This window comes from Phoca vitulina, unplaced genomic scaffold (genome assembly GCF_004348235.1).
Source record: "Phoca vitulina isolate PV1807 unplaced genomic scaffold, GSC_HSeal_1.0 scaffold26, whole genome shotgun sequence".
NCBI lineage: Eukaryota > Metazoa > Chordata > Mammalia > Carnivora > Phocidae > Phoca > Phoca vitulina.
The window spans coordinates 19,137,629-19,156,261 of NW_022589729.1; the positions used below are offsets into that span (position 1 = coordinate 19,137,629).

At 44.1% G+C, this 18,633-nt stretch overlaps 1 protein-coding gene and 1 non-coding gene across 3 annotated transcripts in view; one reads left to right on the plus strand and one right to left on the minus strand.

Moving 5' to 3' along the window:
* Positions 1-4,639: 4,639 nt before the first annotated feature.
* Positions 4,640-18,633, plus strand: part of DSTYK (dual serine/threonine and tyrosine protein kinase) — a 61,330-nt gene continuing 47,336 nt past the window's right edge. The window contains exon 1 of one of the 2 annotated variants that reach the window (XM_032422191.1): positions 4,640-4,813. In XM_032422191.1, the coding sequence (XP_032278082.1) occupies positions 4,723-4,813 (91 nt within the window). In that variant the 5' untranslated portion in view covers positions 4,640-4,722. Of the gene's footprint in view, positions 4,814-17,327; positions 17,750-18,633 lie in introns of those variants that run through there. The other variant, XM_032422190.1, reaches the window with a different exon arrangement.
* On the minus strand, positions 6,901-7,007 carry LOC116643613. Its single transcript, XR_004301578.1, has one exon. It is a non-coding gene; the product is annotated as a U6 spliceosomal RNA (small nuclear RNA).

Genomic DNA, 18,633 nt, shown 5'->3' on the forward strand with positions numbered 1-18,633 from the left:
CCGGCCGCGCGCCCGGCTCCCCGCCCGCCGCGCCGCTTGCTGCAAAGCCGCGACCGCGGCCCGAGCCAGCGGCGAGCGCGCAACCTACCCCGCCCGCTGCCTCCGCCCGCGAGGGGGAAGGCGAGGCAAGCAGCGAGTGACAACAGCAACGGGCCAATGGGAAGCCCGGAGGGCTGAGGGGGCGTCGCGCGGCCACGTTTTTAGGGTTGGTTGCACCGCGCGGTCCCCCAGGAGAGGTCTGGAGGGCTCTGCTGCTGCGTTTTGGCATTGCAGAGAGCCGGCTGCGGAGTAGAGGCGGGGCGGCGCGCCACCCCCGACGCGGTCTTGGCAGGGGTGGGCGGGACCCTCCCCAGAAAAGGCTCTCTCGGGATTTCCCCCACCCACTCGTTTTATTTGGCAGGGAGGGGGCGAGGTAGAGATGTTTATCATCAGTGCATTTTGCTCTGACTTTGCACATTACGTGTGTAGAGCCCTTCAGCGAGGGAGATACTGATCCCCTCCAGGATGCATGGTCTGAAACACAAACCTATGCCTACATGCAGAGCTGCAAATGCAGAGGGAGGGGGTGATCATCTGTCCCTTCACCCCTTCTCCCACTTTAAGTAGCTATCTCGTATGCGTTTTAGCTTTATGCTCAGAAATTAGAAAGTATTAAATTATTTAACATAATAATGCAAACTATGAAAAGGCTTTTAAATAAGAAGGAGTGTTAATGGCAGGAGGTTGGTACATATGGAAGAGAAGAAAAAGGAATGCAACCTTTTTTCCCCCTGAATCTCAGCCAAACTGTGCTAGTAATCTGGAGGCAGAAGAGAGTAAATATTGGGGCTACCAAGATATGGAGCAGAGTAATAACAACTCCATCTGAGTGTCTACCGTATGCTTACTATGGATACGATGCTTTTTGCCCACCCAGCAGCCTAGACCAATGGTTCTCAAAGGATGGTCCTAGAACCAGCAGCATCAGTATCACCTGGAAACTTGACAGAAATGCAAATTCTTAGACACCAGCGAGACCTACAGAATCAGAAATAGAGAGCCCAGACGTCTGGGGTTTTTAATTTTTTTTTTTTTAAGATTTATTTATTTATTTATTTAAGAGAGAAAGGGAGAGCAGGGAGGAGGGGCAGAGGGAGAGAGAGAGAAAATCCTAAGCAGACTCCCCGCTGAGCGTGGAGTCCTACACAGGGCTCGATCCCAGTTCCCTGAGATCACGACCTGAGCTGAAATCAAGAGTCAGATGCTTAACCGACTGAGCCACCCCGGAACCCCCAGAAGTCTGTTTTCACAAGCCCTCCAGGTAATTCTGTTGCAAGCTAACATCTGAGACCCATTCATTGGCTTAGACTATAGTGAAGGGGCCACTCAGTCTGTGAGTCACAGTGACGATCCCTAAAGTGTTTTATAGTTTACCAATCGCTTTTATACCTGTCATGTCATGCTAGTCTTGCCTCAGTCCTACCAGGCTATGAGTTTCCTGACTGTCATTTTCCCATTCCAACCACTCATTTTAATGTGTATCCTAGAAGAGCCTAAGTTGTTAAGAATTTACTTCAGTGAGGCAGCTACTTTCTAAACTAGGCAGCTCCATTTTTAGAAGGTAGGAATTTAGGATGGGCTGGGAACACAGAACCACCCCCTACATCCACTACATGGTATCGGGCACAACGCGGAAACACAAAGCTTCCCTAGCACTCTGCTGTGAGCATTTTCAATGATGAGGGAAAGACAGAACGCCAGTGAAGTCCGTGGCAGGACTAAGCAGAACCAGTGGGAGCAGATTCCCATGTGCTGAATGTCAGGCAGAATAGTCTGCTACCTCCTACCTGACTCCTGACTCGCTCTAAAGAAGTGTAGGGACCCCTACAGATCCTGGGCAAGTCCTAGGCTGGGAGGTAAGTGGTAGCCTTGGGCAAATGGTGAGCACGCGTTCATGACCTGACTGGAAGCTGGAAGAAAAGTGGAGGGAGTCACTGTGAGGTTTTAAGAAAGCAGAGACCAGGGGTGCCTAGGTGGCTCAGTCGTTAAGCATCTGCCTTCGGCTCAGGTGGTGATCCCAGGGTCCTGGGATGGAGCCCCGCATTGGGCTCCCTGCTCCGCGGGAAGCCTGCTTCTCCCTCTCCCACTCCCCCTGCTTGTGCTCCCTCTCTCACTGTCACTCTGTCAAATAAATAAATAAAATCTTTAAAAAAGAAAAAAAAGAAAGCAGAGACCATTATCATTTGAATTATGCCATATTTCTATAGTAGGTCGAAGTTGGCCTTAACTGACTATTATATTATCATACACAATAGCATGATGGCCAAATTTCCTATTTGTGGCCATATTTAGTAAGGTGTCGTGCAGGTCAACAAAAAAGTCTGTGGTGCGTTTCATGAAATCAGTTAATGCTGTCTATTCCATTTTGGAGATGCAGTATTGCATAGTGGACGTTAAGAGCTCTAGACTCTGTGGCCAGACTGCCTGGGGACAGATCCTGGCTCTGTTCTCCCCTCACCATGTGATTGGGGCCAAGTTTCCAGCCTCTTTATGCCCCAGTTTCCTAATTTGGGAGTGAGGATCATGACAGAACCTATCTTATAGGGTGTTGGGTAGGGAATGTAAAGCATTTAGGCATTGCCTGGCACAGACTGAGGGCCCTAGCTATTATCAGAGATGTCATCCAGTTTCAGAAGTGTTACACATCCCACTTCAAGTGTTCTAACCTTGTTTCTCACTCATTCCAACTTTCTCTGAGGTCATATTATAGAATGAATACACTACTGCCAAAGAAGTTTGGGTGGGAATTCTATAAAGAGAACTGTGTGACTTGCAACTGCCAGTTTGAAGCTGATGGCAAATTTTCATTAGCCGTAGTAAATTCTTGAGTACCTAAGATAACTAGAACTTGAAAGGACTTTGATTGAAATTCTGTTGAAAGGATCGATCATTCTATTTTTCTAGGCTTCTTTGGAAGAACACAGGTATATAGTATGTTTTTTTTTAAAGATTTTATTTATTTATATGACAGGGAGAGAGAGACAGGGAGAGAGGGAACACAAGCAGGGGGAGTGGGAGAGGTAGAAGCAGGCTTCCTGCGGAGCAGGGAGCCCGATGTGGGGCTCGATCCCAGGACCCTGGGATCATGACCTGAGCCGAAGGCAGATGCTTAACGACCTGAGCCACCCAGGCGCTCCAGGCACATAGTATGTTTTGATGCTCAAGATAAGACAAAAATTTGCAGATTCCCAATGCAAGAGATTATATTTGGTATGTAAGAGTAGCATTTTCCATTCTGCTTTGACACCACTAGTTAATTATAAATAAATAACATGGTGTTGAGGGAAGCACACAGGTCTTGGTGTTAGAACATCCATGTAAGAATGCCAGTTCTGTTACTCCCTGTGTGTTTTTGGTTAACCAGTTAACTCCTCTCACCCTTGGTTTTCTTATCAATAAATAGGCACTAATAATATCTATCCTCACACTGTTATCCTAAGGATAAAACTAGATAATGCACATGAAGACATTTGACACATAGATGTGCTCAGTAAACCTAAATGAAACAAAAATAATTAGCAAACTTATCTAAGCCCCCAGTCTGCCATGAAAAAAGCATAATTATTTCACTAAGCTTAATGCTTTTTGTGAAAGGAAATCCCGGTTAGGCTAATGAAAGCGGGCACTCCTGGTAGGATCAAATTTGCCAAACCAGTACGTGTATAAACAAGAAGGATAAAGATCAGGGTTATGGAATCCTGTTCCCTTGTCAACAGCCAGTTCAATTAGCTTGATAAACGGAAGAGGCTTTAATTATAGAGGGTAAAGTGCCAGATCAACAGGTAAACATAGAGTAGAGTTTGTTTTTTCTTTTTTCAAAAGGCTTCTCTTTATGCCATTAGCAAGAAGTTTGCAGATTATCCAAGAAAATTCTGTTTCCTACACCGTAGGAATTCTTTAAAAAACATTTTAAACATCAAATGGGTAATAGTGGTCAGCTCTTGTGAGATTTAACATACTAAGAAGAATGCTTTGCTTAGAAGGTAAAAGTACTCTCTACTGAGACCAGATATAATTTCCATCACTGTATTTTGATATCAACATCATTATAAATATCCCTTTGTTAATGTAATTTTCCTCCCTTTCTTTTAGAGATTTCCATTTCCATTCAATGCTCCTCTTAAAAGAAATTGGGTTCCGTTGGATTAGGAGAAGTAAACTATGCAAATAATCGTCAGAGAGATTGGCCGGATTGTCAATGACATCACCATCCCACCACCTAAATACAGGCTTTTTATTGGCTGTTCTAAGGGGCAGACAGGACCGGGAAGGCTCTGTCTGCATTACTGGTGAGTTGGAGAAAGCTCTGAGTCTATACTAAAATTTATTGTTTTTTACTTAAAATGTACTCAGAATCATTATCCACATATTATTACATCTTCCATGTTATTCCACATGGAAATATGTCTAAATAAATATTTTTAGTGACTGCTTATCCATTCTATCAAGTGAATATATCATGGTTTATTTACCCACCACCATCTACCTTATTCTTAGATACTTAGGTGTTTCAATTTTTTGCCTTCAGAAATAAATCTGTAATTACTGTTTTTATTCAAAATTGTACGTGTTATTTCCTCCATAGCATAGAATCTCTGATACTTAACTGGCAATGTTTTAAAAGAGTAACACCGAACAGATTGCCATTCCTGTGTCGCTTCCTCTCACATCCCTGAGACCTGCATGGGAGATCCCAGCGTCCGGCTCATTCCTGGGACTGCTAAATCTCCTCTCTGTAATAGAAAAAGCTGGAAGTGCCTGCATTTCATTGCAGGTAGGATGCATATTCTTCATTCTGGGTGCTTGTTGCTCCTTAGTATGGGAGAAAGGTCACAATAATCATGGCTATGAACAGAGGAGGTTTGTGAAGTGTAAACTTAAACCCTGATTGTACTGCTCTGGGTGAAAGCCTGGGACTGGTAAAATGGCTGCTTTGTGTCCTTTTCCATCTCTATAGGGAATCCATAGAAAACCTCTGGACAATCTGTTACTTAAAGCTGAAAAGGCTAGACCTTAAAAAAATAAAATGAAAGAGAGGGAAAAAAAGAGAAAATATCAGCTTTGCTCAGAGAGAATCAGTGGTTTTATTATTTTATATCTGAAGACAGATGTCTATGGCAGTTGCATCTATTATTCTAATGTGGTACTTTTAGATATGATAATAAGAATAAGCAGTTATACCATTGAAAGAGAACTCAGGTGTTGTGCATTTTGCTAGGAACCTTGTGAGCACTGTCTTACTTAATCCCCACAGCAGCTCTGCAAGGTAAATTATTCCCACTGTACAAATGAGAAAACAGGCTCAGAGGGATTCTAGCACTTTCTTTCATAGGCCTGAGATCTGTACCCTGCTCTGTCTGGTTCTAAACGTGAAAAAGCCCAGTAGCTCACCCTTCACAGCTATAATTCTGAGCCATTCCTGTGGTAAAAAATTTATCAGTGAGAACTAGTCTACAGTTAAATATATCTGCATTCATTCAAACATATTTTTTTTTGAAGATTTTATTTATTCATCCAACAGAGAGAGACACAGTGAGAGAGGGAACACAAGCAGGGGGAGTCGGAGAGGGCAAAACAGGTTCCCGCCAAGCAGGGAGCCCGATGCGGGGCTCGATCCCAGGACCCTGGGATCGTGACCTGAGCTGAAGGCAGGCGCTTAACGACTGAGCCACCCAGGTGCCCCCATTCAAGCATATTTATGAACCACATATCATGTACAAAGGCTTTACAAGATGCCTGTGAAGACAGAGAACCAGAAAAGACATGGGTCCCTGCCTTTGGACTTAAAGTCCAGGTGGGGAAATAAAAGGCACAAACAAAATGTAAAACAACAAAAGACTGAAATCGTGATGTGTGTCAACATTCCAAGGGGGAAATAGTTAAGGCCCCCAGTGCAGAGGGGAGAGAGGTTTCCTACAAGGGACTGAAATGACTCTGAGAAAGAAGTGTTTACACACATTCATCCATATCATGAGTGTTAAAAGAATAAGATGTTGTTTTAGGATGATTCAGAAGCCTTTAAATAGGTAAGAACTATATAAGTCATCTTTAAAAAAAAAAAGATTTTATTTATTTATTTGAGAGAGAGAGAGAGCACACAAGCAGGGGGAGGGGCAGAGGGAGAAGAAGAAGCAGACTCCCCGCCGAGCAGGGAGCCTGATGCGGGGCTCAATCCCAGGACCCTGAGATCAGGACCTGAGCTGAAGGCAGACGCTTAACCGACTGAGCCACCCAGGCGCCCCAAGTCATCTTAAAAATAGAATCATTCAATATTCGGATCTCTTTAATTTTACATCTGTATATTATAGAGTTTTTATGGTGTATTCATGATGGGAAAAACATTTTTTTCTTTTTATTCTCTGAGACCATAGGACAGTGCTTCTCAAAAAGTATGGTTCATGGATTACCGGCAACATAAATCACCTTGGAGTTTAGTTATATATTCAGATCTCCAGACCCTATACCAAAAGGATAGAAACAGAATTTCCTGGGGAGAGGGGGAGCCTGAAAACCTGCACCTGAAACAAGGATCCTAGGTGATTCTTACACACAATGAAGTTTAAGAACCCCTGATATAGGGGAAGACTTAGTTGATCACATTTATTATTTTTTTAATTCAATAAACATGTAGATTTATTTTATTTTATTTTATTTTTTATTTTTATTTTTTTGACAGAGAGAGAGACAGCAAGAGAGGGAACACAAGCGGGGGAGTGGGAGAGGGAGAAGCAAGCTTCCCGCAGAGCAGGGAGCCCAACACGGGGCTCGATCCCAGGACCCTGGGACCATGACCTGAGCCGAAGGCAGACGCTTAACGACTGAGCCACCTAGGCGCCCCCATGTAGATTTATTTTAAATCAGAAAAATACGGAATGCTTCACAAATTTGCATGTCATCCTTGTGCAGGGGCCATGCTGATCTTGTCTGTATCATTCCAATTTTGGTATATGTGCTGCCAAAGTGAGCAGAGTTGATCACATTTATCAATAGATTTGTGAATTAATAATACCTCCAGGGGCGCCTGGGTGGCTCAGTCGGTTGAGCGTCTGGCTCTCGGTCTCAGCTCAAGTCTTGATTTCAGGGTCATGAGTTCAAGCCCTGCTTTGGGCTCCACGCTGGGTGTGGAACCTACTTACAAAAAAATATAACAGTGCTAAAAAAATAATAATATCTCCTATTTATTGAGCACTTACTATTTGCCTGTCACAAGCTCCCATCTGGGCTATAAAACAAACTTTGTAGGTAAGTTCATAACCTCCTTTTCACAGATGGGAAACTGAGGCTCAAAGAGGATTAAAACTTACCTGAGGTCACCTGACTAGGAAGAGCTAGCCCAACCAGTTCTGTTTGCCTTCATTGTCTTCTCCCACAATGCCCACTGCACTTCTGCTATGGCTACGTGCTTATTAATAATAACAACAGCTATCATCTGAGTGCCTTTTATGTGCCATATAATTTCAGCCTAAACCTTTCAATAAGTTCAAATGGTACTTTGCCATGTAAGGTAACTAAGAGGCAGAGATATTAATGTATCTCTCAAAATTACCTTCCACCCATTGAAACAGCGCTTTCTTATTCTGGTAGGACTTTTCCTCACTTTTACTTCCTCTAGACTGTTTCTAAAACCTTTTTCAGCTCTATCGGGACTTCCTTTCCTTGGTGTAATATATCCTGACCCTTTTGCACCTAGTTTGGAATGGCAAACCAAGAGTGGAATGTAGGCTTTCTCATAGCTACTACACTTTCTCCCAACACAGGAACGGAGAGCTGTAGTCTGAATTAAGAGGGAAGTGTCAGTTGCTGGAAAACCTGCTGATCTTGTGACTGCAAAAAGAAAAAGACAATTTAATTAAGGAAGTCTTTCCTGGGAAAGAGGGATCACACTATCCCATGTGAGATCTTATTCTGGATTATGTCATAAATCATTTTCAGGGAGTCTCATATGGCCCCGGGGCATCCCCAAGCAGCTAGAGGGACAAAGGGCTGTTTTCATTGCTGAGTCCACCCAGGCTTGCCTTATGCCTCTCACAGGGTATGGTGAAGGAAGATAATATTCTCTTTCAAGATGCAATGACTTTGTACAATTCAGTCACGTAAATAGCCAAAAATATATACATGTCTATACCCTTTTACCCAGTAATACCCTCCTAGGAAATAATTCAAAAGAAGAAAACAAAGCAACAACACAACAAAAAGTGTATAAAGCAGCATTGTTTACAGCAGTGGAAAACCTGAAACGACCTACATGCCCAAGAATAGGAAGTGGGTGAGTAACAAAGGTGTAAGAATGCAATGGAATGTTAGGTACTGTTGAAGAGATCCGTGTGATAAGCGTACAGAAACACAAAAAGCCTTCGTTAAGTAACATAAAATGAAAGCATTAGAATGGGAAATTGTCTTGAGCTAGATAGAATAAGGAGTCAGGCAAACGTGTGTTATTAGCTAGCTATATGGACAAATCACTTAACCTGAGTCTTGATTTCCACGTTTATAAAACAAAGATAAAATATCCATCTTTCCAGGGTCGTTGTAAGAACTAAAGTTGATATAAACCATGGATAAAGATGGGAAGGGAGTACTAAGCAATAATTGTAAGTTTTATGCTGGGATATAGAACCACTGAAAACTTTATTTGGAAAGTACTTATTTTTTTAATTTTTAATTTTTATTTTTATTATTTTAATATTTTATTTATTTATTTTTTAAAGATTTTATTTATTTATTTGAGAGAGAGAGAGCGAGCACGAGCAGAGGGAGCAGCAGAGGGAGATAGAGAAGCAGGCTCTCCACTGAGCAGGGAGCCCATGCAGGGCTCAATCCTAGGACCCTGGGATCATGACCTGCGCTGAAGGTAGGAGCTTAACTGACTGAGCCACCCCGGCACCCCAGAAAGTACTTATTTTTATGATGTTTTAAATGTTTTACTATTTTCCTCCTTTCTTCCTCCATGCCCTTAAAAAATTGCATACTCCCTATGTAGGAAGTATGTGCACACGTCATCAGGAAACTTGCCTAAATGGATCACTAAGCCCTATTGGGAGAAGGGTCCTAAATCCGTGCATCTGGAATCAGCTCTAAGAAAATGATAGGAACCTCAAACACGGACATATAGAAAGGTGGCTCAGCGAGGTTCCAGGGCCTGTTTTCTAAGCACTTAGAAGTTTATGTGATGCTTGTTAGATAGAGAGAGGTCTCTCTCTCTACAATTTGGGGGTGGGGAAGGTCATCTCATGACCAGGATGCCTTCCATCCACCTTTGCTTCAGAATGATACCCCCTGCCTCCATTAAACCACTTCCCTGCAGAGCTAGATTCATGAGCAAAGAAGGAGCAGGAGGACAGTATGAAAGAAATATTTTTTCTTTTGGCTAATATATATTGAGCACCCTCTTTGTATCAGACATTGTGTTTGGCACATATAGATACAGACTATGCCAGGTAGAATATGTTTAGAACACAGGCTTCAGAATCTTCTAGAAAACCTCTACCAAGTTAACATTGACATAGAAAAGGGTATTATTTTTTTTAAATTTTTTTATTTATTTGTTTTTTAAGATTTTATTTATTTATTTGACAGAGAGACACAGCGAGAGAGGGAACACAAACAGGGGGAAACACAAGCAGGGGGAACGGCAGTGGGAGAAGCAGGCCTCCTGCAGAGCAGGGAGCCCAACGTGAGGCTTGATCCCAGGACCCTGGGATCATGACCTGAGCCGAAGGCAGATGCTTAACAACTGAGCCCTAGAAAAGGGTATTATTGTTAGATTTTCATCTACCCATCTTCATCCAAGATCAGCAGAAAAATACAAGAATATAACTTGTTGCAAGGTTTTATTCTGGGCAAGTAAGGAAATTAATTTAAAATGGGTTCCACTGAAGTGTGGATGAAAACCATTTAGACTTGAAAAAGCAGTAGCAATCTTCTCTTAGTAATGAGAAATGAATTACGGCAACAGTATGTCCAAGGCTTCTTCTGGAAAGCTTTGGGTCAGTTACTTTAGTTCCTCTAAAAAATTTCTGGAAACTTTGTTCTACTTGGCAATAAAACAAAGATGATCTCTAGGGTTATACCAAATTCTTTTTAATTGATCGTTTTTCCTCCCCATGCTCTGCCTTCCAATAGCCAGGGACACCACTGATGAAATATTCAGCATTGGAATGATATTTGATGTATAATTAAATAGAATACATTTAGAAGTTCAGTTTTATAGACCTTTAATCTTCAAGTTAATAAATCTTCATGGAGAGAATCTCACAAACAAAACCAAAATATTTTTGGAAATACCATCCTCCTTGGAAAAATAAATAATCTTGAATGTAATTACTATGCATAGGAAAGAAAACATTTATCAAGAACTTTTGTATGCCAAGCAAGGTACTAAATGCTTTACACATTATTTCATTTAATCCTCATGACCCTGTGAAGTCGGTATTATTAGCCCCACTATGTGGATGAAGTAACTGAGGCTCCAAGCAGTTAAGCCATTTGCTTAAGATCACAAAGTAACATATTAGCACATCTAGGGCTGGAACTCAGGTCAGATTCTGACTCTCATGCTTTTGCTTAAATTTTTACAGGAGTTCATTCATTTACTATGGCTTATTCCATCCTCCCACCAACACAGTGATGTTGAATACAATCTTGGGATCCTCTCTTTTACCAGAAGTCACAGAGCCAGGGGCAGAACCAAGACTTAGAGCAATCATAACTTCAGTGACCTTCTATTGAGTGCCTTCTATATGGTAGGCTCTGTAATAAGTATTTTTTATACTTTTTCCCCCATGTTAATCTTCACAATAACCTTTTGAGGTGGGCGCTATTATTATCCCCTTTGATGGATGAGAAAATGGATACTCAGAAGGGCCAACCTCTTGCCCAAGTTTATATAGTAGCATGTCAGGACTAGAATTCAGGTTTGTAATAATGGCAACATAATTGATATAAGCAGTTGCCATTTATTGAGCTGTTGTCGTGTTAGATATTGCTTTAAATTTTTTTCTCAACATACTTTGAGATTTACAATTGGCATCGCTCTTTTTTTTTTAGACTTTATTTTTTTTAAAGATTTTATTTATTTATTTGATAGAAAGAGACAGATAGTGACAGAGATATGAGAGCACAAGCGGGGTAGAGGCAAAGGGAGAGGGAGAAGCAGGCTCCCCATGGAGCAGGGAACCCGACGTGGGGCTTGATCCCAGGACCCTGAGATCATGACCTGAGCCGAAGGCAGACACTCAACCAACCGAGCCACCCAGGTGCCCCTAAAGACTTTATTTTTAAGTAATCTCTACACCCAGTGTGGGACTCGAACTTACAATCCTGAGAGCAAGAGTTGCATGCTCTACCGACTGAGTCAGCCAGGCACCCCTGGCATTGCTCTTTAGATGCTCACAATTTTTCAGATAAGGAACTAAGATTTATAGAAAATAAGTTAATGTCTCCAAGGCATACAAATGGGAAAGGGTAGAGCCAGCATTTGAATGCAGGTCTCTGGGGCACCTGGCTGGCCAGTCCGTAGAGCGTGCAACCCTTGATCTCAGGGTTGTGAGTTCGAGCCCCACACTGGGTGTAGAGATTACTTAAAAATAAAATCTTAAAAAAAAAAAAAAAAAAAAAGAATGCAGGTCTCTTGACTCCAAGACCTATGTCCTTAACCCTAAAGCTTTGCTCACTCCTATTCTGTATCTGCATACCCTTGCTACTCAAAGTGTGGTCCCTAGACCAGCAGCATTGGCACTTGTTATAAATGTAGAACCCCAAGCCATGCCCCACACCTATTGAATCACAAATGTATTTTGACAATATCCCCGCATGATTCTTGCGTCCATTAAACTTTGAGAAGCATTGCTCTGCAGCACCTCCAGCAATATATGAAATAGAGGAGAGAAGCCAGATTGTCAAGAACAGAGATTCTCGAGCATATTCTCTTGGAAATCAGTTTTGAGCTGGAGGAAGGTATGTCCTGCTGCTAAACTTGATAACGGTGACCTTTTTTCCAATTCATAGATCAAATTAAGTCAATGAATTATATTTTCTTGTCTTCCATCATTTTCTTTCTCTTCTTTAGAGCGGACTATCACTGGCCTGTTAGTAACTTCAGAAGATGACAATAATTGAACAGTAGTAAAGAAATACCTATGGAAAACTCGAAATGTTGTTTGTTGTATTTTTTCCCTTTAATTTGTAAGTTTTTAAATTCTTGGATTTTTGGGGGGCACCTGGGCGGCTCAGTCATTAAGTGTCTGCCTTAGGCTCAGGTCATGATCCCAGGGTCCTGGGATCGAGCCCCGCATCAGGCTTCCTGCTCCGCGGGAAGCCTGCTTCTCCCTCTCCCACTCCCCCTGCTTGTGTTCCCTCTCTCGCTGTGTCTCTGTCAGATGAATAAATGAAATCTTAAAAATAAATAAATAAATAAATAAATAAATTCTTGGTATTTTTTAAAAATGATTTTATTTTTAAGTAATCTCTACACCCAATGTGGGGCTCGAACTCACAAGCCCTAGATCAAGAGTTGCATGCTCTACCAAGTAAGCCAGCCAGGCACCCCCTAAATTCTTGGATTTGTGATTGTGATTTTATGTTGCATAATAGAGAACAGTTAATCTTTCTCTTCGTAAACTTGTTCCTAATTCACACTGCAGAAATGAATGTTACTGTCTCTTGGTGTTCCACAAAAAAACACCTGATTTCCACCTACGTGAACATGAGGATCAAGACTCCAGAATCTTGGGGCACCCGGCTGGCTCAGTTGGTAGAGCTGATCTCTTGATCTCAGGGTCATGATTTCAAGCCTGGCATTGGGCATGGAGCCTACTTAAGAAAAATTAAAAATAGGGGTGCCTGGGTGGCTCAGATGGTTAAGCATCTGCCTTCGGCTCAGGTCATGACCCCAGGGTCCTGGGATGGAGCCCCACATTGGACTCCCTGCTCAGCAGGGAGTTTGCTTCTCCCTCTCCCTCTGCCTCTCCCCCTGCTTGTGTGTTCTTTCTGTCTCCCTCTGTCTCGAGTGAATAAATAAAATCTTTAAAAAAAAAAGAAAAAGAAAAAATACTAAAAATATAAAAATAAACCTAAAAAAAGACTTCAGAATTTCTCTGGAAATCAAATCATCTAACCAAGAGGAACTTGTCATAGTTCCAAGAGGAACTTGTTCTTACTGGATAGTAAAAATACGAGTAGTTTTTATGTTCTCCTTTGTGCTTTCCTGAATATTTAAAAATATCTACAGTGAACATTCATTCATTTGACAAATATCTAAGGAACACCTACTAAGTCACAGGCACTGTTCTAGGTGCTGGAGAGAGAGCAGTGAACAAGCCAGAAAAAAATCTGTGTTCTGGATGGGTGGTTGCCAGAGGCAGGGCAGGGGGATGGGGCAAAATAGGTAAAGGGAGTCAAAAGGCACAAACTTCCAGGTAGGGAATAAATCAGTCACAGGGATGTCACCTACAGCATGGGGACTGGTGTTAATCATACTTTATCGCATATTTGAAAGTTGCTAAGAGAGTAAGTCTTGAAAGTTCTCATCACAAGAAAAAAATTCTTTATGTGTGGTAATGGATGTTAACTAGACTTATGGTGAATATATATTCATATATTGAATCATTATGTTGTATACCTGAAACTAATATAAACTTCAATGTCAGTTATATCTCAGTTAAAAAAAAAATCTCTGTTCTGATGTCAGTATCTTTGGGCTTTTCCTCTTGGCCTGGTCAGAGTCCTTGAAGAAGACACGTCACATTTCCTCTCTGGAAGGTCAACGCCTGGTAGCCGGAGATCTGGAAATTGAATGGAGGAACAGGGCTGGGAATCTTAGCATCCAATATCCATAAATCCACTTATCTCCCTGTTTATACAGAGACTCCTCTTTGACCTGCTCTGGAGAATAAATACTTCAGTTTTCTTTTAGAGGAAGAGTGCAGCCATTGAAGAAGGGGGAGGTAACCTGGAGATCTTAAACAGCTTTCGAAATTCTTATTTTAATCCCTGCCCAGGGTACAACCTGTAGGTGGCTCCTAGGCATCGCTGGTGGGCAGCTGGGGGGGGGGTGGTGGTGGCAGGGGGGGTTAATGCCACCAAGTTTGGAGACTTGAGGGATTCGGCAGGTATAAATCAGGTTGGGCCTCGGCTTTATCCACTTTGGATTTAGGGTTCAGGTTTCTCCAGGTTAACTTAGTAGAAGCTTTCCAGCTTCTACTTTTTTTGTTTTTGTTTTTCCTACTGGCTCCTCTCATTATTGTGGGTTCATGCTTTAAAAATCCCATTACTGTCATTTTCGTGGTGTTGTAGGAGGAAACAAAAGTAGATCTGTGTGTTCATCCTTATTAACTGCTTAACTCTCATCACTCTTGAGGAACATTTTCCTATCCTAACTTGAGTTCTCTCTTGATACCATTCAAATCTTTATTCTCCTCCATTTGTCCTTAGATATTTGAATAAAATATGTGTTTTTACGTGTAGCTCATTGTGATTTAGGAAGAGTTCACTGACAGTCGCATATTTAAGCTTTTAAGTAGTAGGAAACAAACGATCGTTTTCCTCAGCAAAGCAAAAATAGAGATGAGACATATACATACTCAAATTTTTAAATTATGTATGTACAAGGTTAGCATTATTTGTAATAGCAAAAGACTGCCGGGGCGCCTGAGTGGCTCAGATGGTTGAGCATCTGCCTTCGGCTCAGGTCATGGTCCCAGGGTCCTGGGATCAAGCCCCGCATCCGGCTCCCTGCTCTGCGGGAAGCCTGCTTCTCCCTCTCCCACTCCCCCTGCTTGTGTTCTTGCTCTCACTGCCTCTCTCTGTCAAATAAATAAATAAAATCTTTAGAAAAAAAAAAAAAAAGACTGCAAAAAACCTACAGGCCCATCAGTAGAGCACTTTTTTTTTTTAAACATTTTATTTATTTATTTGAGAGAGAGAGAGAGCCCGAGCGTGCATGCACAAGCAGGGGGAGGGGCACAGGAAGAGGGAGAAGCAGCCTCCCTGCTGGGAGCCTGATGTGGGGCTCAATCCCAGGGTCCTGGGCAGAAGGCAGACGCTTAACCAACTGAGCCACCCAGGCACCCTAGTCAGTAGAGGACTTGTTAAATAAAACATACCAATCCACATGGTAGCATATTATACAGTTAAAAAGAACGAAGCAGATCTTTATGTTCTGGTATGGAAGAGTCTGTAAAGGCAGAATAGAGTAAGTATAGTATGCTATCATCTGGATTTAAAGATACATACCTGTATCTGCAACAGGGTTACCTCCTGGGAGGAGAACTAGGTGACTGGGAGACAGGAAGTAGAAGAAAGACTTAGTTTTCCCTTGTATAACCTTTGTAGCATGTGCATTTTATACTACAGTCTTATATTACTTATTTTAAAAATAAAGTACTAGTGAATAGTTTTTTAAAGAATGAGCAGGGGCACATGGGTGGCTCAGTCAGTTGAGTATCTGCCTCTTGGTCTCAATCTCAGGGTCCTGAGTTCAGACCCTATGTAAAAAACAATATAAATAAATAAAAGAATGAGCTCCATGACCTTTACTTGACATAATGCTCTCCCTGGTGACTTCCATCTTTCCAACTGTTACTTCTTCAAGATGGATATTGATTCCCAAATTCTTTTCTGGACAACTCCAACCCCAGTACTCTCTCATCTGATCTCCTTTGTTAGAAATGATTGTGTGCAGTAAAACTGTCACACACTGATTTGCTATGCTGCTGCTACTTCTTTTATTTTTATTTTTTAAAGATTTATTTTAGAGAGAGTGAGCGCACGAGCAGGAGGGGCAGAGAGACAGGGAGAGAGAGAATCTCAAGCCGACTCCGTGGAGTGCAGAGCGCGACATGGGGCTCAATCCCATGACCCTGAGATCATGACCTGAGCCAGAGTTGGATGCTCAACCAACTATACCACGCAGGCACCCTGCTGCTGCTTCTTTTAAAGAGTATCAACCATCTTGTATTAAACTTTCCATTTTGTATTTTCATTGTGTTTTACTAAGCCTTTTAGGGGTTGCATGGGGGTCTTGCAAAATGAGGAGTGGCCAGTGGAGAATATGTGAGCAAGTAAAAGGGAGGAAGTACATGAGAAAGTTAGAGGCTCCCTCCTAGCTTATAGTCTTTCACACGCACTTACCCAGCAGAGATTCATGTGAACCAGTGACCCCTTTTTATAAAACCCTAAAAGCCCCTGGAAATGTGAAGGGTTCACATTTTACATTGAATTAACCCAATTATCATGACATCACTTTGCTAAAAGCACTTGCACTCAAGGGATGAGAGGTTGGGAGACAGAAGCAAACATTTTGAAGCGAGACTCACAAAATTTTAGAGCCAAAAGGGCTTGAAGATCAACTAGTCCAAACCCTTACTTCATAGGTCCAAGACAAGACATTGGAGGAATTCAGGCTCAAACTCAAGTCTCTTCTTAAAACCAGTTGAACGACACCATCCAGCCTGTTGGAGCAGAGGTCTGGCCTGGATGAAAGATGGGGTTTTTCCACAGCAAGAAAGACAGGAGGGCACTGTGTCTGAAGAAGAGAAAAGAAAGCAGCAGGCGAAAAAGGGGTGGTTGTTAAGTTTTGTCTCCTCCGCAATTGTGTCCAGGGCTCCGTGGCAGTCTTTGTCAACAAAAGTCTAGATTAGCAGAAGCCAAGTTAAGATAATCAGAACTAGTTTGAAACGCTGCAAACCTCAACTTCCCCTTACCCAGCCCAGTCTCTTGACTTCCAGAAACCAATGAACTTCACCTTAAAGCTCTTTAACGACCTTTTCACATCCCCCTTTTCCACACCTGGAGAAGGAAGTCAGAAGAAGAGGACGCAATACAAACAGGAGCGGTTTCCCTATTTCTAGGGAATTTTCAGCAGATTCCCCAGTATCTACTGTATCGGGAAAGTGAGAACCATTTAGGGTAGGGTAGTCATGGAGATATTACTGGCCTCAGTCTTGCTTCCTTCCTTCTCTTTGCTATTGAAATCTTTTGCTTTGATTTCAGTAAGACACCCCACTTTTGCTGACGCCGGATTCTGCAGCCTCCTCTCTCTCGTCTCCATGCAGGGGGCGGGAACACGTTTTGAAACGAGCAGAGCGGGTGAGCACAAGAACCGGCGAGGTTCAATGGGGAATCAGTCCCATCCACCGTCTCCAGGTTTCGGAGCCCGCCTGGCCCGGACTACAAGTCCCAGGAGACGCCGCAGAGGGACGGCGCGTTCCAGTGATCCTTCCCTCACTCTCCCGGAGAGTGGAGACAAAGGTTCCGTTGGCAGCGCACTGCGGGTTGGTTTATTTTCAACGGCGGTGACGGAGGTTGGAAGCCCGGCCGACTGCAGGCGGGGGCGTCAGGAGGCGGAATCCTCCTCCCCGAAGCACTGGGGTGGGGAGGGGGGCGGGGAGGAGGGAAGCGGGGCCACGGGCCGGGGACCGAGCCGCCCGCACAGAGCAGGCTGAGGAGATGGAGGGCGACGGGGTGCCGTGGGGGAGCGAGCCCGTCTCGGGTCCCGGCCCGGGCGGCGGCGGAATGATCCGCGAGCTGTGCCGGGGCTTCGGCCGCTACCGCCGCTACCTGGGCCGGCTGCGGCAGAACCTGCGCGAAACCCAGAAGTTCTTCCGCGACATCAAGTGCTCCCACAGCCACAGTTGTCCCTCCTCCCCCACGGGCGGCGGCGGGGCCGAGCGCGGCCCTGCCGGCGACGTCGCCGAGCCCGGGCTGCAGGCGGGTAAGGAGGGCAGCGGCGGCGGAGACGGGGCTGGAGGGGCCAGCTGGAGGGCGGACCGCACCCCTGTCCCTGCAAAACAAGCCGGGAAGGGGCGGAAAGTGGGAGAAGGGCGGCGTGGCGGGGCCGCGGGGCCTGGGCGGGTCGGATCGGCGAGGCCGTGGGCGGGCATCCCTCGGGGCGGGGGCGGGCGAGGGGCGCCCAGGGCCGCCCCGAACTCCGGGAGCGGGCTCCGGGGCCCCGGGCCAGCAGGCCGTGCGCAGGGGCCGGGGTCCCCCGAGGAGCGGGGAGGGTGGCTCTGAGTGGGGGGTGGGCCGCTGTAGTCGGAGACCCGCTTAGGGATGGAGGAGTGGACAGGCAGAGGAAGAGCAGCAGGCAGGGTGCCCCTGGAGCCCGAGGCGGCCAGGGAACTGGAGTGCATTGTGTGTGTTGTGCGCGCGTGTGTGAGTTTGTGCAATGTTTTTGCACCAGTCGCGAGGCAACTGTGAAGAAGCAGGAATGTACTCTAAATGGGGCTGGGGTCGCTGAAGCAAATATCTGTCTGATGGGTGCCAGGGAGTTGCCTGAAAGGTTGCTCGTGCTTATGGTGAAGAAGTTAGAGAGGAAGGGATCGGGTTTTTTGGTGGTGGGGGTGGTGCTGGTGCTGGTGCTGAGACTTCTTGCCTTGATTCTCCCTGGGATGTGCTAGAGTCCCTAAAGCACTTAAAATCGTGCAGGGGCTTTAATCTTTCCTAATTTCTCGCTTCATTTTCAAATGCTCTTGGTGGGGAACCGGAGGGTTTGTTAAGTACTGCATCTAATTAGGAAATAGATTGGAAGGGAGAAGGGACTGGCGTCCCATGTGGACAAGTACCCTGGGGCCAACATAGCAAATAAGTCAGTGGGTT